Source organism: Coregonus clupeaformis, chromosome 5 (assembly GCF_020615455.1).
Source record: "Coregonus clupeaformis isolate EN_2021a chromosome 5, ASM2061545v1, whole genome shotgun sequence".
Taxonomy (NCBI): Eukaryota; Metazoa; Chordata; class Actinopteri; order Salmoniformes; family Salmonidae; genus Coregonus; species Coregonus clupeaformis.
In genome coordinates, this window is record NC_059196.1 from 8,777,366 (window position 1) to 8,805,307 (window position 27,942).

General features: G+C 44.2%; 1 protein-coding gene across 1 annotated transcript in view; it reads right to left on the minus strand.

Annotated features, from left to right (window-relative positions):
- Nucleotides 1-3,716: 3,716 nt before the first annotated feature.
- si:ch211-286b4.4 overlaps nt 3,717-27,942 on the minus strand; it is a 29,089-nt gene continuing 4,863 nt past the window's right edge. The window contains exons 5-34 of the mRNA XM_041870787.2: nt 26,509-26,677; nt 26,016-26,124; nt 24,404-24,540; nt 24,053-24,178; nt 23,576-23,755; nt 22,476-22,700; nt 22,125-22,251; nt 21,759-21,958; nt 21,012-21,224; nt 19,636-19,781; nt 19,331-19,458; nt 18,631-18,817; nt 17,934-18,066; nt 17,670-17,831; nt 17,237-17,363; nt 14,867-15,078; nt 13,484-13,646; nt 12,931-13,013; nt 12,357-12,517; nt 11,914-12,043; nt 11,618-11,769; nt 7,924-7,990; nt 7,429-7,557; nt 6,702-7,025; nt 6,457-6,554; nt 6,246-6,361; nt 6,082-6,161; nt 4,720-4,754; nt 4,492-4,572; nt 3,717-4,251 (exon numbers count right to left, since the gene is read on the minus strand). Of these exons, the coding sequence (XP_041726721.2) occupies nt 3,871-4,251; nt 4,492-4,572; nt 4,720-4,754; nt 6,082-6,161; nt 6,246-6,361; nt 6,457-6,554; nt 6,702-7,025; nt 7,429-7,557; nt 7,924-7,990; nt 11,618-11,769; nt 11,914-12,043; nt 12,357-12,517; nt 12,931-13,013; nt 13,484-13,646; nt 14,867-15,078; nt 17,237-17,363; nt 17,670-17,831; nt 17,934-18,066; nt 18,631-18,817; nt 19,331-19,458; nt 19,636-19,781; nt 21,012-21,224; nt 21,759-21,958; nt 22,125-22,251; nt 22,476-22,700; nt 23,576-23,755; nt 24,053-24,178; nt 24,404-24,540; nt 26,016-26,124; nt 26,509-26,677 (4,581 nt within the window). The 3' untranslated portion in view covers nt 3,717-3,870. The remainder of the gene's footprint in view (nt 4,252-4,491; nt 4,573-4,719; nt 4,755-6,081; nt 6,162-6,245; nt 6,362-6,456; nt 6,555-6,701; nt 7,026-7,428; nt 7,558-7,923; nt 7,991-11,617; nt 11,770-11,913; nt 12,044-12,356; nt 12,518-12,930; nt 13,014-13,483; nt 13,647-14,866; nt 15,079-17,236; nt 17,364-17,669; nt 17,832-17,933; nt 18,067-18,630; nt 18,818-19,330; nt 19,459-19,635; nt 19,782-21,011; nt 21,225-21,758; nt 21,959-22,124; nt 22,252-22,475; nt 22,701-23,575; nt 23,756-24,052; nt 24,179-24,403; nt 24,541-26,015; nt 26,125-26,508; nt 26,678-27,942) is intronic.

The window sequence follows — 27,942 nt, forward strand, 5'->3', positions numbered from 1 at the left end:
TGGTGGCAGCATCATGCTGTGGGGATGTTTTTCAGCGGCAGGGACTGGGTGACTAGTCAGGATCGAGGGAAAGATGAACGGAGCAAAGTACAGAGAGAGCCTTGATGAAAACCTGCTCCGGAGCGCTCAGGACCTCAAATTGGGGTGAAGGTTCACCTTCCAACAGGACAACGACCCTAAGCACACAGCCAAGACAAAGCAGGAGTGGCTTCGGGACAAGTCTCTGAATGTCCTTGAGTGGCCCAGCTAGAGCCCGGACTTGTACCCGATCTAACATCTCTGGGGAGACCTGAAAATAGCTGTGTAGCGACACTCCCCATCCAACCTGACAGAGCTTGAGAAGATCTGCAGAGAAGAATGGGAGAAACTCCACAAATATAGGTGTGCCAAGCTTGTAGCATCATACCCAAGAAGACTTGAGGCTGTAATCACTGCCAAAGGTGCTTCAACAAAGTACTGAGTACTTTGTCTGAATACTTATGTAAATGTAATATTTCAGTTTTTGTATTTTATACATTTGCAAAAATTTATAAAAACCAGTTTTGCTTTGTCATTATGGGGTATTGTGTGTAGATTGATGAGGGGGAAAAACAATTTAATCCATTTTAGAATACGGCTGTAACGTAACAAAATGTGGAAAAAGTCATTTGGTCTGAATACTTTCCGAATGCACTGTATACTCGGTGTGTACAGTATGTGTAGAGCATTAAACTAGGACGTGTGTAGGGCATTGAAAAACACATCATTCTGAGCACACCAAGAAAAGCCATGAGCCTACAGAGCTTCTAATGCAACCTTAAAATCTCCATGACTCTCTCTCATATTTGGTGCTTATAGGATGATGCAATGACCTTTCATCTACATAGAACGTAATCTGCATTTGACACAAAACGATAAGCTGTTCGATGCCATTTTATTCCATTCTGCTTCACTGCTTCTCTCTGCTATTACCTCTGAGAGCAGTCATTATCCCACCCCATGCCTGGGCTGCATCTCAAATGTCACCCTATTTAGGGAATAGCGTACCTCTAAAGTACTGATCAAGGATCGGCATGATTTCAAGTATACCCATTATGAGTCACATTGAGTATGAATTATGTTTGCCTTCCAATTACATTTATTTAGGAAAGACTAAGATGTTTAATGAATTGTGAGGCATTGACATATGGAATAAGATCAATCAGATTTTTACTGTAATGGATGGTACTGTGTGTGTGTGTGTGTTCCATACATTGCAGAAATACAGTACATTCTAAACCCAGCATCTAAAGTAAAGCTATTGTGATATTGATATGCATTCCAAAATATTCTTACCAGTATTGTTACATTTCTCTGTGGTACTTCAACCTCTTAAATTCTCGAATTTTCGTCAATGTTCCTAATCAGGAAAGAATTCAAAGGTTTATCCATCTTAAAGCTCCATTCAGCTTCATAAAGCAGATACAGATGTAGTTCTCAGATTTGAAGATTCTGTGTAATCTAACAATGAGATCACTGTGTTTAATCCAGTGGCCGATGTACAGTATGTCCATGGAGGAACAAGAAAGGCTTACCTCAAAGTATACTGTAGATTAAAGGATTTAGGCTTTCTACCATGGATTACACATTTAATTTTGAGTATGTTGTCATTCTCTTTCTATGGATGTTGTATGTGATACATTTTTTCAATGTTTATATATCAGAGCACATGGCTGATTAACCCAAATCATTATATCCATGCCATCAAGCAAGTAGGCAGCAATCATCATTTGAATGACTAATTCCACTGCATATTATTTCTAATGAAAGCACATAAATAACAATGAAAATGGCAGTGGAACAGAAGCAGTGTGTTGTTGCCAGCAGGCTGGGTGAGTCTCAGACAGACTAAATATGGCAGGTCTGGTGGTTGCCACTGCCACATCTCACAGATAAGGAAACCATGGCAACAGTGATGCAAAAGGACCAGAACAAGGCAGAGAAAAGGAAACCCCCTTAGACTAACACAGGAGGAGCTCAGCTCTGAGAAAGAGGAACCAAACTGGTTTGTTTATCATGCTCATTTCCAAGAACAAAACAAATAGATTTGTTCCTACCCACTGGGAACAAACTGGTTGAATCAACGTTGATTCCACGTAATTTCAATGAAATAGACAGTGTTTCTCTTTCAAATGTTTAAAAAAGGATTTAGTCAAACATTTAAAAAACATTACTATTTGCCTGTGTTTACTACTGCCTGGTGTCCAGGGCAAGTGAACAGATTTCCAGGGATTTGGAGGGATTTCAAGATTACAACATGATTACAGCATGTGGAAACTGATGGGAAATGTTGGAACTTAACCGTGAAATCTGGCCAGCAACTATAGAAACGTTTTAATTAATGAAACTCTGGGCTGAATTAATGAAAAGTAGACTATATGCTTATCCCCAGTGGTGTACTTCAGATGTTCAATACAAACATGAATATGGGGGTTAAACAATCCTATTTGAAGAGGAGGCTAGATTTTGAGGGGTCTGATCATTGTTATTGAGCATCTTTTTTGTGGCATTACTGATATACTCATCAATTCCAATATTGATGTACCACAATTAGAGATTTTAGAACTGCAACAAATACAACGTTTTAATTGTTCGTAACACAGCATTATATCCCGTCCCCAAAATAAATCAAATAGCAACATGGGATCCTGAAAAATCTTCCTTATCAAACGCATTTCCTCAAAAATGTGTGCTGCTCCAAACAAAACTGTAATGACCAAACGAGTTCAAATAACATTAGTATTTTGTGTTTGTATCATGGACTATGTATTGCAGCTGTCCATTTGTTATGGACAGACAGTGATGGGACAGGAACAGTTGTGGGCTCCACTAGCAGCTGGTGAAAGGTAACATCATGCCAACCTGAGGACAAATCATACACAGGGCTTTCCTTTCTATAAATAACACTGTAGTCGTTGTTTAAGCAACTAGAGCAGAAATAATATTGAAACATTGCATGAGAAAGACGTATGCTGGTTTACTCTTAGAAGAAAAGGTGCTACCTACAACCATAAAGGCTTCGTCGGCTTACCCCTCCACAAAGAACCCTTTGGCAACCCTTTTTCTAAGAGTACAGTGCCAGCGCCAGCTGAGAGAGGTATGACAAGTAGTCAGATAGTGGGTGGTATGACATATGATATTCAGTGAGACATTGTTTCTAATCTCCACGATAGGGGATGTCAGGCAATGGAACTTTCTATGGGGAATCACCCAACTTTAACCCGGGACTTGGCACCAAGTCGTGGGCACTGATAGCCTTTGAAGATTGGTCCAGCTAACCTCCTCAAATCTGCCCGCCCCCCTGTAGGAATACTCCCTTTCTATTAGCAGAGTGCCCTGTGGATGAACTATCATGCAGCACTTATTTTGTCTAGATTACTCCAGGGGTTGGTCCGCTGCTCAGAGAGAGAGGGAACTGACCATAAATGGAAAAAAGGATATTGTGTAACAAAATATTAACAAATACTCTTGAAAGGTTCTGGGTCACTCGTACAAAGATGTTGGGTTGAAACAAAGAGAATCAGGCGCCAGAGCAGACTGGTCATCCAACGAAACAGTGATGTTTTGATTTGACAATGGTGGCTGAAGCCTGAAAGATATGGAGGGCGTTGACCTGGATAGTATTTCTCCTTGGCGACATTGTGATAAAAGCTATAGTGCACAAGCATAATTCATATCTTTAATAAATATCACTCCAATGAAAATGACCAGTTTGATTAAATCAGATGTGATAAACCTATTATACATCTATACACTAAACCGTACATGTAATCTACAAAATCATGAGAAGACAAATCACAGCAAAAACACACACTTCAGCAATACCCCATTTTCACATGCTTTCTGACTGGCTTATTCCCATACATCTAGTTCTCTGAAGCCTGTTTTATCCATGCTTGTCATCTGACTGCTTGGTCCCTGGCTTTCTACTTCCTGATTGTATGGGCTCTGGTTATCTTCTAGTTTATGGTTCTTTGGTACCCTGCTGTCTAGGTCCTCATGGTCTGGAGAATGACTGTGTTCCTCCTGACCGTCTGATCTATGGTTGTCTGGCTCTGGGTGTGGGTGATCTCGGGTCTGCTCCTCTTCCTCTGGACTGTGGTTATCTAGCTGGCGCCGGCTCATCCCGTTTAATATGATTTGCAGCTCGTCGAGCCTCTGGGATATGTACCGTCTCTTCAGCTCTAACATCATTGTTCCATTACGACTCAGGGCCTTCTCGGGTGTTGCACACTGGAAGGGACAGAGGGAGAGAAAGAGAGAGAGAGAATCACCACAGCATCAGAATTTCAAATGTTCAATTAAATAAAGGCTAATGATGCAAACCAGATGCTAATCTATATGAGGTTGGTAATATATGCAATTTATATAGCATTAGTTGTCACTGTGATAAATGGTGGTCATAACATTCTGTAACATTGCCTTTGAGGTTTGGTCAAAGCTTTGGTGTCTCTCCTTTAGCCACATCTTCACCTGGGTTCTCTTCTGGAGTTTAAGGGTGAGCTGCAGGAAAACCTCATTTAGATGGTCCATCTCCTTCTCCAAAAAGTGAGCCTTCAATAGAGAGAAGGGTCAAGCAACCATCAACTCAATAATCCGACTGAGGGGACTATGAAGTAAGTTAAACAATATGTACAGTACAATGGCTGCATGTGGAAATTCACTGCAGGAAAACATGGTGGAACTGTCAGCAAGACTTACTTGAATGGGTGTTCTTAAACATTGTCCTGAAGGTCCTGCAAAAAAGATTGAGAACATACAGTACCAGTCAAAAGTTTGGACACACCTACTCATTCAAGGGTTTCTTTATTTTGACTATTTTTTACATTGTAGAATAATAGTGAAGACATCAAAACTATGAAATAACACATATGGAATAATGTAGTATCCAAAAAAGTGTTAAACAAATCAAAATATATTTTATATTTGAGATTCTTCAAATAGCCACCCTTTGCCTTGATGACAGCTTTGCACACTCTTGGCATTCTCTCAACCAGCTTCATGAGGTAGTCACCTGGGATGCATTTCAATTAACAGGTGTGCCTTCTTAAAAGTTAATTTGTGAAATGTCTTTCCTTCTTAATGCGTTTCAGCCAATCAGATGTGTTGTGACAAGGTAGGGGGGGTATACAGAAGATAGCCCTATTTGGTAAAAGACCAAATCTATATTATGGCAAGAACAGCTCAAATAAGCAAAGAGAAACGAAAGTCCATCTTTACTTTAAGACATGAAGGTCAGTCAATACGGAACATTTCAAGAACTTTGAAAGTTTCTTCAAGTGCAGTCGCAAAAACTATCAAGCGCTATGATGAAACTGGCTCTCATGAGGACCACCAAAGGAATGGAAGACCCAGAGTTACCTCTGCTGCAGAGGATAAGTTCATTAGAGTTACCAGCCTCAGAAATGGCAGCCCAAATAAATGCTTCACAGAGTTCAGGTAACAGACACATCTCAACATCAACTGTTCAGAGGGGACTGCGTGAATCAGGCCTTCATGGTCGAATTGCTGCAAAGAAACTGCTACTAAAGGACACCAATAAGAAGAAGAGACCTGCTTGGGCAAAGAAACACGAGCAATGGACATTAGACCGATGGAAATGTGTCCTTTGGTCTGGAGTCCAAATTGGAGATTTTTGGTTCCAACTGTCGTGTCTTTGTGAGACGCGGTGTGGGTGAACGGATGATCTCTGCATGTGTAGTTCTCACCATAAAGCATGGAGGAGGAGGTGTTATGGTGTGGGGGTGCTTTGCTGGTGACACTGTCTGTGAATATTTAGATTTCAAGGCACACTATGATTCCATATGTGTTATTTCATAGTTTTGATGTCTTCACTATTATTCTACAATGTAGAAAATAGTAAAAATAAAGAAAAATCCTTGAATGAGTAGGTGTGTCCAAACTTTTGACTGGTACTGTACATGGGCTTTGCAATATACAATACGTACCTAAATATATTTTTGGAATACATATTTCTATATAGTTCAATACAGAACAACACATTCTTACTGTATTCACAGTACATGCACATGAAATAGACCTAATATGAACAAAACAGGTTACCCTTTTCAGTGTCCTCGGCTGGAAATTGCTTAAGATCCCGCATTATTTGCTCCACTTTGAAATACTTATATCGCTGGAGTCTTAAAATAAAATTAAGAAGACAAAGGATTGTAAACATTTTGTAATTGTTTTTATGAAGTCATTCTCAAAGGTGCAACACAAACCTGTCTGACAAGAGGTGCTCTGTGAACTGGCTTTCAGTGGGGACACGGACATTGAGAAAGTCCTCCACTAACTTCCCAGGAGACTGGTCTGAGGTCAGTGAGGTGTCCCTCTTTGCCTGTAAAAGTAAAGCACAAGTCTGCTTGCTGCACTCATCATTACAGTATATTTAACTGTGAATCAATGGGCTCCAGAAACTTCAAGGCTTCTTACCTTGTTTGCTTCATATCTGAAAGAGGCGATGAACAACTGAAGGCTCAAAGCAGAGATGGCATGATGGAGGGCTTGCATGAAGCTTTCAGGCTTGGAACCTAATACAGGAAATTAATTTGACATGATAAACCTACTGTGGGAGAACATCAACAACAAAGTAGTACAAAAAAATCCAAAGTAATATCAAAGATTCATACCACTTAAAATGTGACCATGCTTCACAACATTATTTCCTATCTATTTACCTGAAGCAATATAGGCCATAGACTGTAGGAGAGTGGCAATAAACTGTCCCACACTCTCAAGCTTTGCCTCACAGAGATACAGAATCTGGTTGGTGGTGTCAAAATAAAAGTCCCCATTGCAGTGTGACACCAGGCCCTCGTAGGCTGAGACAGGAACCGTTTTGGCCAGAAGCAGTGTGACTGGGGGGAAGATTTGGGTGTTGCACAGCAGTTTCACAACATGACAGCCGAACAGGAAGATGGCAAAGTGCTGTGGAGAGAGGTTGTCCAGGGCAACGGGGATCAGGTGCACTGCTGGGTCGTCTGTGGTCTTGTCAGTACTGGCTGGAATACAAACTGAAGTGTCAGAACATCATTAGTGTACTGTACTAGTCAGTTAAGCAGATAAAACACAGAGTAATAGGAGTCTTTTTGTGGCCTACTTGTCTTACTGAACAATTTCTGTATTATGAGGGCAATGACATTTTAATTGATTCGTATACCAATACTTCTTTCAGTTTTTATAGAATTTATACTGTGAATAAAAGTAATATGCAGCATTTATTGATTTACAGTATAATTGACCATAGCCCGTGATGGGCACTCTAGTCAATATTGCCTTGGACTCTAGTCTGTCTCGAGTCACAGTTGTTATCTCCAACATTTCAATCAACAGTTACAGAGAATTATCTCTTATCTCAGAGAAGAGAAACCATGGAGCATTAGAGAGGTTCAAGCTGTCCCTAACCTCTGTCTACACCGGGTAGGTTCTGGAGGGACTCCTGTATCTCCTGCAGGGTCCTGGACAGAGGGGTCATGGCCACTAGTTTGGACAGGTCCTGCTCACTCAGACAGGGGGCTGTGCTCTGTAGGTGTACTGGTACAAAGAAATCAGAAGATAAGTCGGAAGTTAATACACAACACTGCAAAGTCCTATATTTGTGTGGGAGTAGTTGCATGTCCCACTTCATAGGGCGACGCAAGTTGACCGAGTTAAAGAAATACTGTGTTGACAAGCATTAAAGTAATTCAGGTTGAATAAACAAAACCGCTGTTCCTAGACGTGACCCGACTACGGTGTCTGTGTCTCCTCACTTCATAACTTAACACTATATGCTGAATTTACAGTGGACCGAGGTTACATATTCTCGCAATATATCTGGCTCTTCTAATCATTCACAGCTGGTGAATGAGACCACAGGTGTAGATGAGGGAAAACATTTGAACAGTGTCTATATCCTACCTAGATCATGAGGTGGTAGTCCTATCTCATGGCCTGATGCAGGTTTGGTCATGTTGGCTGAGGAAAACTAAAAACAGAAATAATATGATGAGTTATTAGTCGATGAGTTAGAAATCATCTGGGTTTACTATTCACAATATCCACATCCCATATTCCATTAGATTGTCAAAGACAACCTTTGGATGTAAATACAGGTATGCTTGTGAATGGTAGTGGTCCTCTGTAGCTCAGTTGGTAGAGCATGGCGCCTGCATTGCCAGGATAGTTGGTTCGATTCCCTGGACCACCCATACATTAAAAACGTATGCACGCTTTGGATAAAAGCGTCTGCTAAATGGCGTATATTATTATGACATTATAATGGGGTGCTTGTCTGATACTAAGCCTTAGTTGCTACACTCAGTGGCCAGTTTATTAGGTACACCCATCTAGTACCGGGTCGGACCCCCCTTTGCCTCCAGAACACCCTGAATTCTTTGGGCATGGAAACATTGCTCAACTGGTATCAAGGGACCTAACGTGTGCCTGGAAAACATTCCCCACACCATTACACCACCAGCCTGTATCGTTGACACCAGGCAGGATGGGGCCATGGACTCATGCTGTGTCACGCCCTGGCTCTGGGGACTCTTACATGTTGAGCCAGGGTGTGGATTTGCTATGTTTAGTTTTTCTATGTTTTTGTTCTAGATCGTTTGATCTATTTTGGCCAGGGTGGTTCCCAATCAGAGGCAGCTGTAGCTCGTTGTCTCTGATTGGGTACCATACTTAGGCAGCCTGTTTTGCACTAGTCTTTGTGGGATCTTGATCCGTAAAGGTTTGTTGTGTTATAACCTCAGGACTTCACATATCGTTTGTTTGTTGTTTTTGTCGTTAAGTACGTTAAATAAAAGTATGTACGCTTATCACGCTGCGCCTTGGTTCGTGTTTTCAGTCAACGATCGTGACAGAAGATCCCACCATAAGAGGACCAAGCAGCGTGCCCAGGAGGAGAAGATGGCGATGTCGCAGGTGGGCAAATGGTGGTCTTGGGAGGAGATATTCGCGGGGAAAGGGCCATGGGCAAAGGTGAATGCCCAGGCAGGAGAGGAGACTGTGGAGGCGCGCTACAGAGAGGAGCAGCGGCAACGCAGAGGGTACCGGCCGGGGAGGAAGCCCGAGAGACAGCTCCAATAATGTTTTTGGGGGGGGCTAAAAGGGTGGTTGGCGGAGCCACGTACTGTGCCGGAACACTCGCGGCACAGTCCTGTACGTCCTGTGCTAGCACCACGCACGTGTCGTGCTAAGGTGGGCATGCAGCCAGGACGGGGTGTGCCGGCTCAACGCTCGTGGCCTCCAGTACCCCTCCTCGGTCCCGTATATCCTGCGCCAGTGCCACGTGCTGTAGCGCCAGTACGAGTGCACAGCCCTGTACGTCCTGTGCTGATGCCTCACACATATTGTGTGGAAATAGGCATTCAGCCAGGACGGGTTGTGTCAGCTCTCCGCTCCAGACCTCCAGTCCGCCTCCACAGTCCGGCACGGCCCGTTCCGGGCTCCCCGCACCAAGCCAATGGTGCGTGTTCCCAGTCCAGCCCGGCCTGTTCCTGCTCCCCGCACCAAGCCAGTGGTGCGTGTTCCCAGTCCAGCCCGGCCTGTTCCTTCTCCCCGCACCAAGCCAGTGGTGCGCGTCGCCAGCCCGGTCCGGCCTGTTCCTGCTCCCCGCGCCAAGCCAGTGGTGCGCGTCGTCAGCCCGGTCCGGCCCGTTCCTGCTCCCCGCACCAAGCCAGTGGTGCGCGTCGCCAGCCCGGTCTGGCCCATTCCTGCTCCCCGCACCAAGCCAGTGGTGCGCGTCGCCAGCCCGGTCTGGCCCGTTCCTGCTCCCCGCACCAAGCCAGTGGTGCGCGTCGTCAGCCCGGTCCGGCCTGTTCCTGCTCCCCGCACCAAGCCAGTGGTGCGCGTCGCCAGCCCGGTCCGGCCTGTTCCTGCTCCCCGCACCAAGCCTGTGGTGCGCGTCGTCAGCCCGGTCCGGCCCGTTCCTGCTCCCCGCACCAAGCCAGTGGTGCGCGTCGTCAGCCCGGTCCGGCCTGTTCCTGCTCCCCGCGCCAAGCCAGTGGTGCGCGTCGTCAGCCCGGTCCGGCCCGTTCCTGCTCCCAGCGCCAAGGCAGTGGTGCGCGTCGTCAGCCCGGTCCGGCCTGTTCCTGCTCCCCGCACCAAGCCAGTGGTGCGTGTGTCCAGTCCGGCACGGCCCGTGCCTGTTCCACCGGTGCCTGGTCCGGCACCGGTCAGCTGCTCCACTCCGGAGCCAGAGTAATCCGCTCCACAGGGGTCCGGTCCAACTCCAGTCAGCGGATCCACTCCGGAGCCAGAGCAATCCGCTCCACCGGTGTCCAGTCCAGCTCCGGCCAGCGGGGCCAGACCAGATCAGGGGCGCAACGGGGGGGTGGAGATAGAGTGGTGGTCACGCCCGGAGCCGGATCCGCCTCCGAGGCGGAATACCCACCCGGCCCCTACCCTCTTGTGTTTGTGTGGCGCGGTCGCAGTCCGCGCCTTTGGGGGGGGGGGGTACTGTCACGCCCTGGCTCTGGGGACTCTTTAATGTTGAGCCAGGGTGTGGATTTGCTATGTTTAGTTTTTCTATGTTCTTGTTCTAGATCGTTTGATCTATGTTGGCCAGGGTGGTTCCCAATCAGAGGCAGCTGTAGCTCGTTGTCTCTGATTGGGGCCCATACTTAGGCAGCCTGTTTTGCACTAGTCTTTGTGGGATCTTGATCCGTAAAGGTTTGTTGTGTTATAACCTCAGGACTTCACGTATCGTTTGTTTGTTGTTTTTGTCGTTAAGTACGTTAAATAAAAGTATGTACGCTTATCACGCTGCGCCTTGGTCCGTGTCTTCAGTCAACGACCGTGACATGCTGCTTACGCCAAATCCTGACTCTGCCATCAGCATGACGCAACAGGAACCAGGATTTGTCAGACCAATGTTTTTCCACTCCTAAATTGTCCAGTGTTGGTGATCATTTACATTTTTACATTTTAGTCATTTAGCAGACACTCTTATCCAGAGCGACTTACAGTTAGTGAGTGCATACATTTTCATACTGGACCCCCGTGGGAAACGAACCCCCAACCCTGGCGTTGCAAGCGCCATGCTCTACCAACTGCCCACTGGAGCTGCTTCTTCTTGTTTCTAGCTGATAGGAGTGGAACCCGGTGTGGTCTTCTGTTGCAATAACCTATCCGTGACAAGGACCGACGAGTTGTGCGTTCCGAGATACCGTTCTGCACACCACTGTTGTACTGCACTGTTATTTGCCTGTTTGTGGCCCGCCTGTTAGCTTGCGCGATTCTTGCCATTCTCCTTCAACCTCTCATCAACAAACTGTTTTCGCCCACAGGACTGACTCTGACTGAATGTTTTTTGTTTGTCGCACCATTCTCTGTAAACCCTAGACACTCATGAGTGAAAAGCCCAGGAGGCCAGCCGTTTCTGAGATACTGGATCCGGTGCACCTGGCACCGACGATCATACCACACTCAGTCGCTTTAGGTCACTCGTTTTGCCCATTCTAACGTTCAATCAAACAGTAACTGAATGTCTCAATGCCTGTCTACCTGCTTTATATAGCAAGCCACGGCCACGTGAACTGGGTGGTGTACCTAATAAACTGGCCACCGAGTGTATATATAACCTCTGGAAGTGATAACCATTTACCTGTGTGTAGCCAGTGTGCAGCTCACACTCCCTGGTGTCTGTGTGGCAGTGTGCTGCGGTCATGTCCTGCTGCTGCCAGCCCTCTCCACTCAGTCTGTACAGGACTGCCTCCAAAGCTCTGACTACAGTTCCCATCAGCACCACTGACGGCTCTGATGACAGGTCAAAGGTTGGGATTCAGATCATCTCTGAGACATCGTTATCTCTGAGACATAGCATTGTGTAGGCAGATGATTTTACAGTACAACAGTGAATACATGTCTTATTGGCCACTGATTGACATCATTAAGTCGTACTTTTTGTTGATTGGATATGTCCATCCCCGTCTGCATCCGTATTGGTGTATGGATCATTCTGCAAGGCCTCACGTTCCAATAGCTCTTTCAACAGACTCAACTTTTTGGGTTCCATGTTCTCCAGAACATCCTAATACAACATAAAAACACTAGTTATGCCGTTCAAAGGACTGATAGGTCTGATGTCTGTATGTATATGTTCTGTTACTTTACAGATTCTTTGAGGACTATTTCTAGACCTGGGTTGAAATACTACTTGAAATAATTTAAAATACTTCATCTGTGTTTAATTGAGCATGGCTGTTGCAATGGAACCAATAGAAAAGTCCCAAAAGTGCTAACCTTGCCCACCTGGCCCTTCAGGCAGGCTAAAGTATTTGAAAGATTTCAAATAGTAGTTGAACCCAGGTCTGCTACTTTCTCCCCTCCTATATCTTTCGTACCCTCAGGGCATCTGTCTGTTGGCAGATATTTCGGTAGAACTCTTGGGTGTCCTTGCGGTGCCTGGCCAGCTGAGACGCCAAATGCAGGTTCTGATCCTCCAGCTTGTCGTAGAGAGTTTTCACATTGAATTCCTCCAGCTCAAACTTCCCAGTCATGTATCCTTGGGTAGCATTTGTGGAAACAGTGGATAATAATAACAATAATAACTTGAAATTCCAGCGCAAGACTACTGATCATTTCATTGATCTAGAGGGACATAGCCTCACTTCTACATTATCATGGTTTAGCTATGTTGTCACCCAAGGAGTTGGATTTTGGTATAAAATGTATAATCGATTCAGAATGGAAATGGCAGAGCAAAATACTCCTGAACCCATTACCCATGGTATTTCAGTGTCTATGATATGTGGGTACAATCAACAACTTCAACTATTCATCTAGTGGGGTAAATAACCTTGTACGTGACTGTATATGTATCAAGAGTGGTTGTGAAATTGCAGTGCAGATGGCCATTAACCCATCATGACTATGAACCTATCATCATTAATGCAGTGGGTAATCTGAGTTGGTCACCTCCTCCACGGCAGACTGAAGGCTCCTCAGCCTCGGCCCCCTCTCCCACTCCCCTGCAACCCAGCACCCCCTGGCCATTCAGGCTGAGACACAAACAAAAGATAGAAGTCAATCATTGTAGATAGTGGCTTTTCAGAAGGAGGTTTTCAGAGGGGAGTTTCACTTGCACAGCAAGGTGTCCCTGGTCAGATGGATGGAGTTAACTTGATTTGGAAAAACAACAGTCCTGTTGCATGAAGCACCTGAGGACTTCTCAGCCATGCTCACCATCAGAATTGAATGGGTCATGCCACAGGACTGCTGATTTCTAAGGGACATGCTGCAGTGCAAATCAAATAAACCTCTGAAAATACAATTCAGAGAACCCATTATCTGCCATGATTGACTTCTGAGAAGAGAGCTGTTAGTAGAGCCATTACCTGCTATCTACCAACTCTCAATCATAACTGTGGTAAGATCAGATATCAGATAAATGGCTGGCACACTTCTTGAAAGCTATTAGCCAAGCTAATAAAATAAACCAGTATTGATCGTTTGGTTGCGTCTGGCTGACCTTTCTCCACTGTAGACGTATTCCACTGGAAGGATGGGCTCTCCCAGGCTCCGCCACTTAGGCCTCAGTTTGCCATGGCACACCAACTTGGCCCGACTGGGCTTCAGAACCAGAGCTGTGGTGGTGAGCACCAGGATCAGCACAAGCAGGAGACTCAGGACACCTACAGTGAGGAGATTCAATAGTCACTCATTCCATGTCAATTCAGCAAGCCATGACACACACTATTTCAGATTGTTCTAAAGGTTTTTGTTGAAAAATTATTTGATCTCTGAGAAATTAAGCTACTTGATTGCACCCGAATTGGAACAATCTGAGATGGTTGGCATCGAAATTCTCTTTCTTGTGCTCGTTTGAAGTGAAACGACCCTAAATTCAAATTCAATTCAAATAACTGTATTTTCCTGTGGAGGAACTGACATACACATAGCTACAATATGTAGTGTAAAGTGTGTCGTGACATATGACAGAGAGGTGCACAGAGATTGGTAACCAGTTGTGCTTTATAGCAGGGTTTCCCAAACTCGGTCTTGGGCCCCCCCTGGGTACACATTTTGGTTTTTGCCCCACCACTACACAGCTGATTCAAATAATAAAACGATTGATGATGAGTTGGTTACTTGAATCAGCTGTGTAGTGCTAGGGCAAAAAACAAAATGTGCACCCAGGAGGGGCCCCAGGACCGAGTTTGGGAAACCCTGCTCTATAGAACCTTTTTGTGTTGTTGGCGTTCAGGTTTACTGGTTTTAAGAGACAAGGCACAACTTAACTTGTTCTTAGTCTATTCAGACCCTTGGATCGATTGAACATCTTTTTGATACCTAGTTCTCTCTTGCTGTATGACAAACTGCTCATGAATTGGTTCTCAATGACATGGAGAAGTGGAACACAGAGAGGAAAATAAATTGTTAACCAATTAATTCAAAGAAAAACAGGAGGGTTATATGCACATCGATTCACACCTAAGAATCAGTCTGTGATTCTCTACTATTGTACTGTGCCTTGATTTCTCTCTCTGTGTTTAAGTATTGTTATTGATTACATACCCTTTCAGATGTGAATGGTCAGTGGCTGCATCCCAAATGGCACCCTATTCCCTATATAGAGCACTACTTTTGACCAGAGCCCTTTGGGCCCTAAGTAGTGTCCTAATGGTGTTTTTCCATAGGTGTCACTCCAGTCCTTTTGGGGTTCAAGCACTAGTGATATTTTGGGAACTGTGTTTCCATCACCCAGGGTGATTATTGGTACTTGAAAAGCGACGTGTCTACAACCTCTGAATATTCAAAACAGTTGCATTGTGAGAAGGTGTTTACCATTGAAGAAAGGCACCTTAACTAGGGAATAGGGTGCCATTTGAAATACACACAGAATGTACCTCACCTACGATGGCGCCCCAGTCAGGCAGCAGGTTGAGCCGGTGTTGTTTGATGACCCCGTGCTTGACCAGTTGGGCGGGGGTCATGGGCTGGAAAACGGCTACAGTGGGGTCACACTCTGTCCCTCTCTCACTGACCACTACCACTAGACTCCACTCTGGAATGGCGTTGTCCAGGAACACATACTTCCCTGTCTCCGAGAACACGTGTGCAAATCTAATGCGAAAAGAAGAAAAATTACTTACACTCATAGAAAAAAGGTTTCAAAAGGGTTCTTCGGCTGTCCCCATAGGATAACCCTTTTTGGTTCCAGGTAGAACCCTTTTGGGTTCCATGTAGAACCCTCTGTGGAAAGGGTTATACATTTAACCCAAAATGGTTCTTCATGGAACCAAAGGGGTTCTACCTGGAACCAAAAGGTGTTCTTCAAAGGGTTCTCCTATGGGGACAGCCGAAGAACCTTTCAAGGTTCTAGATAGCACCTTTTTTTCTATGAGTGTATATAGTGCTCTACTTTTGCCCAGAGCCCAATCACATACTTCCCTGTCTCAGAGAACATGTGGGCATATACAGTGGGGAGAACAAGTATTTGATGCACTGCCGATTTTGCAGGTTTTCCTACTTACAAAGCATGTAGAGGTCTGTAATTTTTATCGTAGGTACACTTCAACTGTGAGAGACGGAATCTAAAATAAAAATCCAGAAAATCACATTGTATGATTTTTAAGTAATTAATTTGCATTTTATTGCATGACATAAGTATTTGATACATCAGAAAAGAAGAACTTAATATTTGGTACAGAAACTTTTGTTTGCAATTACAGAGATCATACGTTACCTGTAGGTCTTGACCAGGTTTGCACACACTGCAGCAGGGATTTTGGCACACTCCTCCATACAGACCTTCTCCAGATCCTTCAGGTTTCGGGGCTGTCGCTGGGCAATACAGACTTTCAGCTCCCTCCAAAGATTTTCTATTGGATTCAGGTCTGGAGACTGGCTAGGCCACTCCAGGACCTTGAGAGGCTTCTTACGGAGCCAGTACTTAGTTGCCCTGGCTTTGTGTTTCGGGTCGTTGTCATGCTGGAAGACCCAGCCACGACCCATCTTCAATGCTCTTACTGAGGGAAGGAGGTTGTTGGCCAAGATCTCGCGATACATGGCCCCATCCATCCTCCCCTCAATACGGTGCAGTCGTCCTGTCCCCTTTGCAGAAAAGCATCCCCAAAGAATGATGTTTCCACCTCCATGCTTCACGGTTGGGATGGTGTTCTTGGGGTTGTACTCATCCTTCTTCTTCCTCCAAACACGACGAGTGGAGTTTAGACCAAAAGCTCTATTTTTGTCTCATCAGACCACATGACCTTCTCCCATTCCTCCTCTGGATCATCCAGATGGTCATTGGCAAACTTCAGATGGGCCTGGACATGCGCTGGCTTGAGCAGGGGGACCTTGCGTGCGCTGCAGGATTTTAATCCATGACGGCGTAGTGTGTTACTAATGGTTTTCTTTGAGACTGTGGTTCCAGCTCTCTTCAGGTCATTGACCAGGTCCTGCCGTGTAGTTCTGGGCTGATCCCTCACCTTCCTCATGATCATTGATGCCCCACGAGGTGAGATCTTGCATGGAGCCCCAGACCGAGGGTGATTGACCGTCATCTTGAACTTCTTCCATTTTCTAATAATTGCACCAACAGTTGTTGCCTTCTCACCAAGCTGCTTGCCTATTGTCCTGTAGCCCATCCCAGCCTTGTGCAGGTCTACAATTTTATCCCTGATGTCCTTACACAGCTCTCTGGTCTTGGCCATTGTGGAGAGGTTGGAGTCTGTTTGATTGAGTGTGTGGACAGGTGTCTTTTATACAGATAACGAGTTCAAACAGGTGCAGTTAATACAGGTAATGAGTGGAGAACAGGAGGGCTTCTTAAAGAAAAACTAACAGGTCTGTGAGAGCCATAATTCTTACTGGTTGGTAGGTGATCAAATACTTATGCCATGCAATAAAATGCAAATCAATTTCTTAAAAATCATACAATGTGATTTTCTGGATTTTTGTTTTAGATTGCGTCTCACACAGTTGAAGTGTACCTATGATAAAAATTACAGACCTCTACATGCTTTGTAAGTAGGAAAACCTGCAAAATCGGCAGTGTATCAAATACTTGTTCTCCCCACTGTATATGGTAAAAGAAGAGTCACTAAGAAAATGGCATCTTATTCCCTATGTATTCCCTATATAGTGCACTACTTTGGGCTATATAGGGAATAGGTGCCATTTTGGTCGCAACCACAATGAGAGAACAGATGCTTTAGATTGGTAATGTGAATCTAATGTGACCTAACTGAAGACTAAAGACCATAAGGTACCTTCATACCTGGTAGAGTTGAACTGAGTATGCTTCATGAGTCGCTCTAGCCGCCGGAACGCCCCAAAATCCCAGCTAGGGTTGCTATTGAAGAGATGGTCTTTCTGATACACTGGGAAGTGGCTGAGGTGACGGTCTGGGTTCAAAATGAATTGTAATAAAATATGAATGTCTCAAAACAAAATAGTTAAAGGGATAGTTCACTTTCTTGAAGTTTACCGTAAGATGATACAATTCGTTTCCACTAGCATTGTTACATGCTCCAAAAATGCTAGCCAGGAGATTATGGACGTTGCTAAATACCCAGCAAACAAACTCAAAAGCGGATTGGATGAAACAACTACATCCTAAAAAAATAAGCCAAAACTTCAAACAAGTGAACTATCCCTTTAAGTTAGAGCCCAAGGGAAGGTTTGAAATACAGGTTGAAAGAATGACATACCAGTGTAGTTGATGGTGAGCTGGAAGATGAGCATGTCATTGGAGGAGAGGCATGCTATGGGGTTGGGGATACGAGGGAGGACATTGGAGTGTAGAAGTTCTGCCTTGGATTCTAGATCCCTCCTCTTCCTTGATCGCCTGTCAATAAATTCGATTGGCTCTGCTGCAGGCAAATAAGGAACTATTGAAAATATACAGTTTTACTTTAAGAAATGGCTTAGAGACATATAACAGAAACTGATGTAATTCAATCAAACCCAATTACCTGTCAGGGCCATTTCAATAACATTTCGGTCCATCAGAATCCAACCGAATACACCTTCAGAATCAAATTGAACAAAGTGGATGTTTCCAATGTTCTTCACATGGACGTCTGGTCCCAAAATATCCATCATTTTCTACAGGAAAGAAAGGATACATGTCATTAAGGATCTAATGATAATAGGAGTAAATGGATAATTATTATTATTGTATTTGTCTGCTATATTACTGTGTAAATAATGGATGTGAATCCATACCGGCATTGGGGTCAATTCCATGTAAATTCAGGAAGTAAACTGAAATTCAATTTCCTATTCCAATTTTCCCCAATGCTCTTCTATGAGGAAACATTTGGAATTGGAATTTTAGTCTACTTCCTGAATTGACTGAATTGAAAAGGAATTGACCCCAACTCTGATCCATACTATGTTTCTTCACCACAAGCTTTAATAGTCAAGTCATCACACTGCAGCTATCTCTGTATCCATACTGTATGTGCTGAGGCTAACTCTAGTTTTCAAACATTACCACGTGCCATACATGTCATGCCATCACAACAACAGCAGAGTTGGCTATAGCACATACAGTATGGCTTCGAAGCTCCTGAAGCCATCTTGGGCACAGTCATGTGATGGAGGTCAGGTCCCCTGAGTGTGTGACTTCTCAGAAAGTTCCAGATGGATAGGGCCTTAAGGCTGTACAGTAAGCATGCGGTGGTGGCTGGTGGTGGTGGTGCTCACTCTGCTCCACGCTCGGCTTTCATCTGGCTCTTTGATCCCCAGCAGCAGCTGTCCATCTGGGGAGAGCCTGGCAGAGATGTGGGGCAGTCGGGACAGACACGAGGTGTTGCACAGCTCCTCTGCTGATACGTAGCGCTCACAGTGGCAGCTGATGAGGAGAGAGAGACTTTAAGCTACTGAGTTGGAAGTAGGAGGGATTTATAGTATATAGGCTACTATATATCATGGCATAGATTAATATGAAATAGATCTGCTTATAAACAAATACGAGCGAACAGACCCTTTTATCCAACGTGACTTACAGGGAGGGCATACATAGTAAGTATATGTGATCGCTGCGGGAATTGAACCAACGACCTTGTGTTGCGAGCGCCACACTCTTACCAACTTGTAACATTGAACAATATTCCAGTTAATTCAATAGACCAGAGATAGTTTTGAATAAGCTAACAGTAAATACAACAGAAATATTGAACGGTACAAATTGGACATGTGGTCCTCTGTAGCTCAGTTGGTGATGGCGCTCGCAATGCCAGGATGGTGGGTTCGATTCCCAGGACCACCCATACATAAACATGTATGCACACATGACTGAAAGTGTCTGCTAATTGGCATATATTATATTATATTACATTGACTGTTGTGTTGACAGAGTACTCACATGCCCATCTCCACATCCAGACTCCCTCCCTGCGGTCCACAGGTGACGTTACAGGAGTGGTGAGAGGGGGAGACACACTCTCTGGACGCAGCCAGACGCACCTGTCCCGCACTGCAGCGCTTGTTAACCTACAGTCCAGAGACCAGAGAGGGTTTCTACTCGTATTCCCTGCATTAGTGCAGTAGGAGACAAACATGCACTCACAAGGAACAGTTCTAAAATATGACAAGTGTCATGTATGGTTACATCTGTATCCGAGCAGCCAAACACAGATGCATCCGACTACACTGATTGCTGAATCTAACCTCAGGCTGGCAGTCCAGTTCACTGTCAGAGCTGGAGCTCTTGAAATCCAGATCGTTGTAGAAAATAAAGCCAGTTCGACACAGACAGGAGCCGTCTGAGTGCTGGAAAGCACGGTTCTTCCCAACGCAGGTGCAGGAAGAGGCCCCTGTGGTATAGTAAAAGTCAAGCTGTGATACTTAGGCTGCATTTACACAGGCAGCCCAATTCTGATATTTTGTCCAATTATTGGTAATTAGTGGTAAAAAAAAGATCAGAATTGGGCTGTCTGTGTAACCGAAGCACACTTTCAAACTGAGATGAGGCGACATCAAATGTAAGTCATTTATTATATTTAGAGCCATGTGTTTTGGACAATCATGTCACATTACCTTTATTTAAAGCTTTATCAAACTGTCCCCTTTTCTTTTTATGTAAGATGGTGCAGCATTATCCTCAAATAAAGGTTATCGAAGGGGTTCGAAAAGTTTCTGTTGCCTCGTTGCCCTAAACAAGTACCTGAAGAAACTTTGATACGACATATCTCCTTTTGTTACAATTTTTATTTGATGTGGGAGCAACCAGCACTTTTTAAAAGAGACAGGATTCACCCTAAACGCAGGGGTTCCAGAATTATTTCCAGCAAACTGTTTTAGAGACCGATAGTGTTCCAGTCCTCCCTTTCATAATTAGTAACAGAGGACATGAAAAGCATATTACATTATACAGTATATTTAAAAGTATGTGGACAAATTTGTGGATTCGGCTATTTCAGCCCCACCTGTTGCTGACAGGTGTATATAATCGAATACACAGCCATGCAATCTCCATAGACAAACATTGATAGTAGAATGGCCTTATTGAAGAGCTCAGTGACTTTCAACGTGGCACCGTCATACAATGCCACCATTCCAACAAGTCAGTTCGTCAAATTTCTGCCCTGCTAGAGCTGCCCCGGTCAACTGTAAGTACTGTTATTGTGAAGTGGAAACGTATAGGAGCAACAATGGCTCAGCCGCGAAGTGGTAGGCCACACAAGCTCACAGAACGGGACCGCAGAGTGCTGAAGTGTGTAGCGTGTAAAACTCGTCTGTCCTCAGTTGCAACACTCACTACCAAGTTCCAAACTGCCTCTGGAAGCAACGTCAGCACAATAACTGTTTGTTGGGAGCCTCATGAAATGGGTTTCTATGGCCGAGCAGCAGAACACAAGCCTAAGATCACCATGCGCAATGCCAAGCGTCGGCAAGAGTGGTGTAAAGCTCGCCGCCATTGGACTCTGGAGCAGTGGAAACGCATGGCCTTAATTATGTTACACAAAAAATGCACACGTACACACAAACACAAACAGAAAAAGGGTCAGGAGTTGTTCTTGGTCTGGTCATGTGATTGATCAGACCTTGGGGTGCAGTAGAGGAGCTTCCGCAGGGGAAACAGGCTCTCTGGGCAGCCAGATGGTTGAAGGTATCAGGCGGACATGGGTAGCAGTCCTCCAGCTGTTCAGCGTTGGAGAGATTACCAAAAGAACCAGGGGGGCAAGGGACAGGACTGGGTGAGCCCAGTGGACACACATAGCCCAGGGGACAGGGGTTGCTGTGGTAGTGCTCTGTCCCTGATGGACAGAAAATATCGGACAGCTTTATGGTTAGGAAGCATTTGAAATCAAGAAAGATGAAAAGTGTGATGGATGGATGGATGGATGGATGGATGGATGGATGGATGGATGAATGAATGGATGAAGAAAGAAGAATGGATGGATAACTAAATGTTAGGCTTGAAGATTGGATAGATGTATGGATGGAAGGAGGACGACGGTATGATGGATGGATGATGGTGGTTGGTTGGATTCATTTAAGTAGGCAAGAAGGTATTAGTCTCGTACGAACCATCCTGATCTCACAAGCTTACATTCTGTTTCGCTACACGGTAGCTAGGGATGGTTCGTACGAGGCTAAGAAGGTATAGATGGATCGATAAAACTTTGAAAGATGGGTGGATCGGTGAAAATTGGAAGGATGCATGAATGAAGATTGGAAGAATGAACGAATGGATAAAAGAGGGTTGGAAAGATGGATATATTGTGGAAAGGATAGCTAAATCTTGCTAAAGCAATCACACTAAACTAAAAGTAGCACAAACAGCTAACCTGGAGGGCAGTGGTACCCTGGTGGGCAGGTGAGGCAGTGAGGTTGGGGGGACAGCCGAGGTCGGTAGGTCCCTGCCTCACACAGCCCACAGCTGCTGTCCTGGAAGGCTCTGGGGCCACTGGTGTTAAGGGGCACGGAGCCCCCCTCACATGACAGCATGGCAGAGCTGTTGGCAGGACAGTAGTAGGGAAACGTGCAACTGTGGAATGACCAATGATCATATTTTCAATGTTATCTTCAAAGTAAATCTATGATGTCATAGCTTAGATTTAATATAAATGTTACTGTTTCTTGTCATGTTAAGGACCATAATGAATATGCCTATGAACTGGGGTAAGTATCACTTTTGAGTTAGGCCTACTCACACTTGGTTTGGTGTGTTGTAAGTGTGAGATCCCTCTGGACAGAGGTAGCCTTCAGGACAAATTTCAGGCTCTGCAGTCTGGGGCCCACAGTAGGAGCCAGCCTTACACAGCCTCTCTGAGACCGCACCTGACCAACATACATGCACGCACACACACGCACAACACACACACACACACACACACACACACAATTACTAGATCAGGAAAAACTCGGAGCCCTCATAATTATTAGGGCCTAGGTTTTTCCTTTGTCAGGTTGTTTGGCCTGGAGTTTTTCCAAGTCAGGTCCCACATGGTCAGGAAAAACTCCTGGCCCTAAGACATACTATTCCTCCATACATCCTCACCTACCAGGGGGACACTGGTACGAGGCTCTACAGGAGATTCCAGCAATGTTGGGCTGCCCTGTGGACATGGGGTCTGGGCAGTAGGTGCCCCCTGCACACGGCTCACACTGACTGGCAGCTGCTGCCCCTGGCAGGGGCCTCATGGTACCCGCCGGGCATAGGATGGGTAGACCAGTGCCACTGCACCAGTAGCCCGGGGGACAGGGGTAGCCAGAGTAATCTGTAATACCTGAAAAAACAACCCAGGGAGAGCAAGCACTGTAAAAGTCTGCTGGTGATTTGAGCCTAATGATTACATTACAGCTTTATTAAAATGCAAATCAATGGGGTTGGAAGATAATTGTAGTTCTAATAGTATGCGGTTTGTCAAGGAAAGTTAATGGATTACTTTAGTTATGTGTAAATCCACAGGGTACTCATTTGTCTTGCCTCAGGAAAATGTGTTTCAGATTCCCCTTATTATAGCTCATTACCCACCTCTGCTCTCCTATTTCAGGACATAAACGAATGTTGTCTTTCACGAAGGAACTTCAGAATCAATGAAATAAGAATGCATTATTGTGTCTAACAGAAACTTGTCTTCTGCTTTACTCCAACCCCTCCGAAATACATACACATGCAGAGGTTGGTGAGGTTGGAGCAGGGCAACCACACTATGGCGCCCATTGAGCAGTTTAGGGTTTCAGTGGCTTGCTCAAGGCAAAATGGCAGGAGATGCCATGTAGGACCAGATTTTTTCCCCTGTCAGACATTTGCCCTGACAAATGTTTTCCTTGTTAGACATTCTTTCCCGCTCAGACATTTTTTCCCTGTCCAACCGGCAACCCTCCGGATGCTAGCCCGCTTTTCTAACCTCTAGGCGGCAGGTAGCTTAGTGGTTAAGAGCATTGTCCCAGTAACCGAAAGGTCGCTGGTTCTAATCCCCGCGCCGACTAGGTGAAAAATCTGTCGATGTGCCCTTGAGCAAGGCACTTAACCCTAATTGCTCCTGTAAGTCGCTCTGGATAAGATAAAAGACTAAAATGTAAATGTAGGCTTCCTGCCGCCCCAATGGCACAGTAATAGTATTGTAAGATATTGAAGTCTAAGGGGTTTCAGTCTGACCTGTAGAGTTACAATAGGATCCAGGAGGACAGGGGTGGCAGTCCCCCTTGCTGGCTGCCCCGGGGGTGGATCTGTAGGTGAATAATGGACATTCCCTGGGTCCAGTCCCTCCCTCGTAGTCACCACCAGCCACCCCATCACAGTAGTGACCAGAAGGACACAGATGCAGGACAGGGTCACCTGTAGAAGAGTTCAATGGAATTCTAAAAATGTGGACTAAATACTAATGGTGTCTCACAGATGTGGGTTCAAATACTATTTGAAATCATTTAAAATTATTTAACTGTGCTAGATTGAGCTGCATGTTGCAATGGAACCAATATAAAAGTCCCAAAAGTAGTTGAAAGATCTCAAATATTATTTGAACCTAGGTCTAGTGTCTCATAGTCTCATGTCTTTGAATTCCAATGTTTTGATTAAAATGGGAAGAAGGAATAAGCATCATAAGGCATCATTATTATTAGGTGTTATAATTACCTTTTTTGCACCAGTGCTGTGGTGGACATGGCAGACAATCGTGGATATTGGCTGCTCCAGGTGAAACTCTGATAGTGTTTTCAGGGCAGATTTCAGGCTTCTCTGAACCTTCTGGGCAGTAGAATCCTGAGACAACAAAGACTCCCAATCATTACACATTAAAATCGATACTCAGACCTGTATGACCAAGTAATGTAACAACAAACATCGAACACAGGAACTCCAAAATCATAATCCAAAATCTCTCATATCCAATAAACGGCCAATAAATGTCGCCCCTGTAATCTTGGACTTTGAAATAAAACATTGTATGTTATCCTGTTTTTGAACGACTCATAAAAAGTGACCCACCTGCTGGACAGGGGCCGGCACACTGCATCCCCCATTCACACTGGCTCCAGTTGGAGTGAGGACCCTGTGGTGTGAACTCAGAGCTGCCGGACATACACAGATACCCTGCTGCACAACGGCCCTGTATCTTACCAGCCCTACAGTTAGAATAGTTACAGTACATTATTAATGACTAGGGTCCGTATCCACAAAGCATCTCAGAGTAGGAATGCTGATCTAGGATCTGTCCATATAAATCTTATTCATTATGATCTAAAAGGCTAAACTAATCCTAGATCAGCGCTCCTACTCTGAGACGCTTTGTGGCACAGAGGATCTTCCCACAACCTTACCTATGACTTTGAATTAAGTTAATTGAATCCCTTTGGGGAAAATATGCTTTGCGTCTGCCGTCAAACAAGCAGTTCATTACTATACATGAAGGGCCGGTTTCCCAAACACAGTCAAATAACTCAAAATTCAGCTCTATTTCAAAATATACCCTTTTCCAAGAATAACCGTGCTGTCGATGCGTTCCACGTAAGCACTCGTGGCAACATTGCTCAGGCTACTAAGCAAAGACTAGTAACATAATACAACTTAAAATATGCTATTCTGTTATTTTTAAATACATTTTCTTATTTCCATAATGTTTCTTAAGACCTACCAAAACAAAATACTAATGGATTTCTTTGTGATTGTGGTGTTTTAGTGTTTTTTTTTTACATATAGCCTTCAGTAACATAAATTAATGAAAATGCTATTAGTTGGTTTTGTATGTTTTTTTGTATTCTAATGTTACCTAAGACCTTCATAAACACCACCAAATGAGTATTCTACTGATAGCCAGTGGTGTAAAGTAACTAAGTAAAAATACTTTGAAGTACTACTTAAGTAGTGTTTTGGGGTATCTGTACTTTACTATTTATATTTTTGTCTACTTTTACTTTTACTACATTCCTAAAGAAAATCTGTATTTTTTACTCCCATACATTTTCCCGTACACCCAAAAGTATTAGTTACATTTCGAATGCTCAGGCAGGACAGAATTATGGTCCAATTTACGCACCTATTAATATAACGCGTTATCATACCTACTGCCTCTGATCTGGCGGACTTACTAAACACAAATACTGCATTTGTCAATTATGTCTGAATGTGCCCTTGGCTATCCGTAAATAAAAAATAAAATAAAAAACAATCATGCCATCTGATTTACTTAATGTAAGGAATTTGATGTATAGCATTTACTTTTTACTTGTACTCAAGTATGACAATTTAGTATATTTCCCACCACTGCACTTAAGTATATTTAAAACCAGATGCTTTTAGACTTTTACTCAAGTATTATTTTACTGGGTGACTTTCACTTAAGTCATTTTCTATTAAGGTATCCTTACTTTTACTTAAGTATGACAATTGAGTACTTTTTCCACCACTGCCGATAGCATACTGTATATGAAATGTATTTATTAGACAGTTAGAATATAATAATATGCTAATTGGCCCTCTTGAACCATAATCCCTGAACCACACATGCTTGAGGGCCTTTCTTATTTGGTACGTAACTGAGAGTTTAGTGTGTGACTGTAGAGTGAGGTGTTAATGAGAAGAGAGTGTTCTGTTACCGTACCTGCAGAACCTCCCTGGGAGGCAGGGCAGACACTCCCGCTCTTCCTGTAACCCCTCTAGGTCAGCAGGGGTGAACGTACCGTTGGGGCACGGCTGGGGAACCATTGTGGCTGGTAAAGACAAAGGTGCAAACAGTATGACAGTATGATAAGGTTGCATTTTTGCAGCTGATGTTGATGTTTTTGTTCTGTGTAGGCCTACACACCTAAATCAATTCCTAGTAACACTTGTTGCATGGTAATAACGTTTTCGGATTTGGAATCTGGTAGATATGGGCCAGATGAGTTAACTTAATATTGGTGTGTATAACTAATTCCTAGAGTCCCTCCTGATCCTGAGACCTGACAAGGAAAAACTGAACTCTTGTAATATTGAACCCTTGCCAAAGTTAATTCAGAGTCCTTGGGTTCATATCTAGGTCCAAGAGTTTTTCCTGGTATGATCATATAGTCAGGAAAAACTCCTGGCCCTACATATAACCAATATCTGTGTACCTGCAGGGCAGAAGGAGTGAGGGGGGCAGGGCCAGGGGTCTCCAACAATAGCCTCCTCACAGTAGAAGCCAGGGCGGCAGGGGATGCAGGAGTCAGAGCCTGGGTTGGGCTGGTACTCTCCTGTAGGACAGGGCAGGGCCAGGGGAGAGCCCTCTGGACAGTAGTGACCCTGGGTAGACATTTCAGTAGTCTCAGAGCCGGTCCCAAATCGCTCCCTAAACCTTCTCTTAGCCCTAACCCTTCAGTGTTTGCAGATCTGAAGGATCTGGAAAGGTATAGTCTCACGTAGCCATACCTTCAAATCACATTGTTGTCACGCCACTCCTTTGGAGGTCTGGAGAATTTTGTAATAGCCGAAATGGCTAGAATGGCACGCTGGCTTCCAGTGGCTACATTTTGATTGGATGTTACATTTCAAGTACATTCCTCCCAGCAGTGTTATGTTCGTCACTGTTTTCCTACCAATCAAGTAGATGAAGGCAAAACAACTCTCTATCTGTCTAACTACAGGTTATGAAAAAAGTTTAGTGTATCGAGTGTGGCCGACAGTCTGCCATTTATTGAAATTGTAAGTCACCACAAACACGGCATTCATCAACATACACTGAGTGTACAAAACATTAGGAACACCTGCTCTATCCATGATATAGACTGACCAGGTGAATCCAGGTGAAAGCTATGATCCCTTATTGATGTCACTTGTTGAATCCACTTCAATTAGTGTAGATGCGACAGGTTAAAGAAGGATTTTTAAGCATTGTGACAATTGAGACATGGATTGTGTATGTATGCCATTCAGACAAATTGAGGCTGTTCTGAGGGCAAAAGGGGGTGCAACTCAATATTGGGAAGTTCCTAATATTTTATACACTCAGTGTATTTTGATGGGGTTTTAATCTGCGAATCACCATATTGTTCCTTACAGATTTATAAACATTGAAGGGTTAGGCCAAATGGAGGATTAGGGAGCAATTTGGGATTCTCTCTGGTGGGTGTTGTACATTTTAAACGGATGAGCTAAGTTCATCAAATTGATTTGGTGCAGAGGATGTGATTGAGTGGTAGCACAATCGAACCCGGAGACTGGGGTTGCCCCCGCGTCCATCACTCTTACTCTCTCCTCCTCATCCATCTACCCCTGTTTCTAGAACTGTCTACAAAAAATTCATTTGATCCCTTGGAAAAGTCATAAATAAATCCTATCGATTACCATTATTATTCATTACTATAGGACCTCAGAGATACAAACACGTCGGGAATTGTAGTCGTTCAGAACACTGCAATGTCAAAAATCACATCAAACCATAATAGAAAATATGTTATACATGTCCCGGTTTGATATTGACCATTCCTTTGACCAGTCAGTCCGTACATTTCGAGGTTCAAAACTTTGATGTTCTACTGTAGTCCAATTGGACAGGAGTGAGGCGAGCA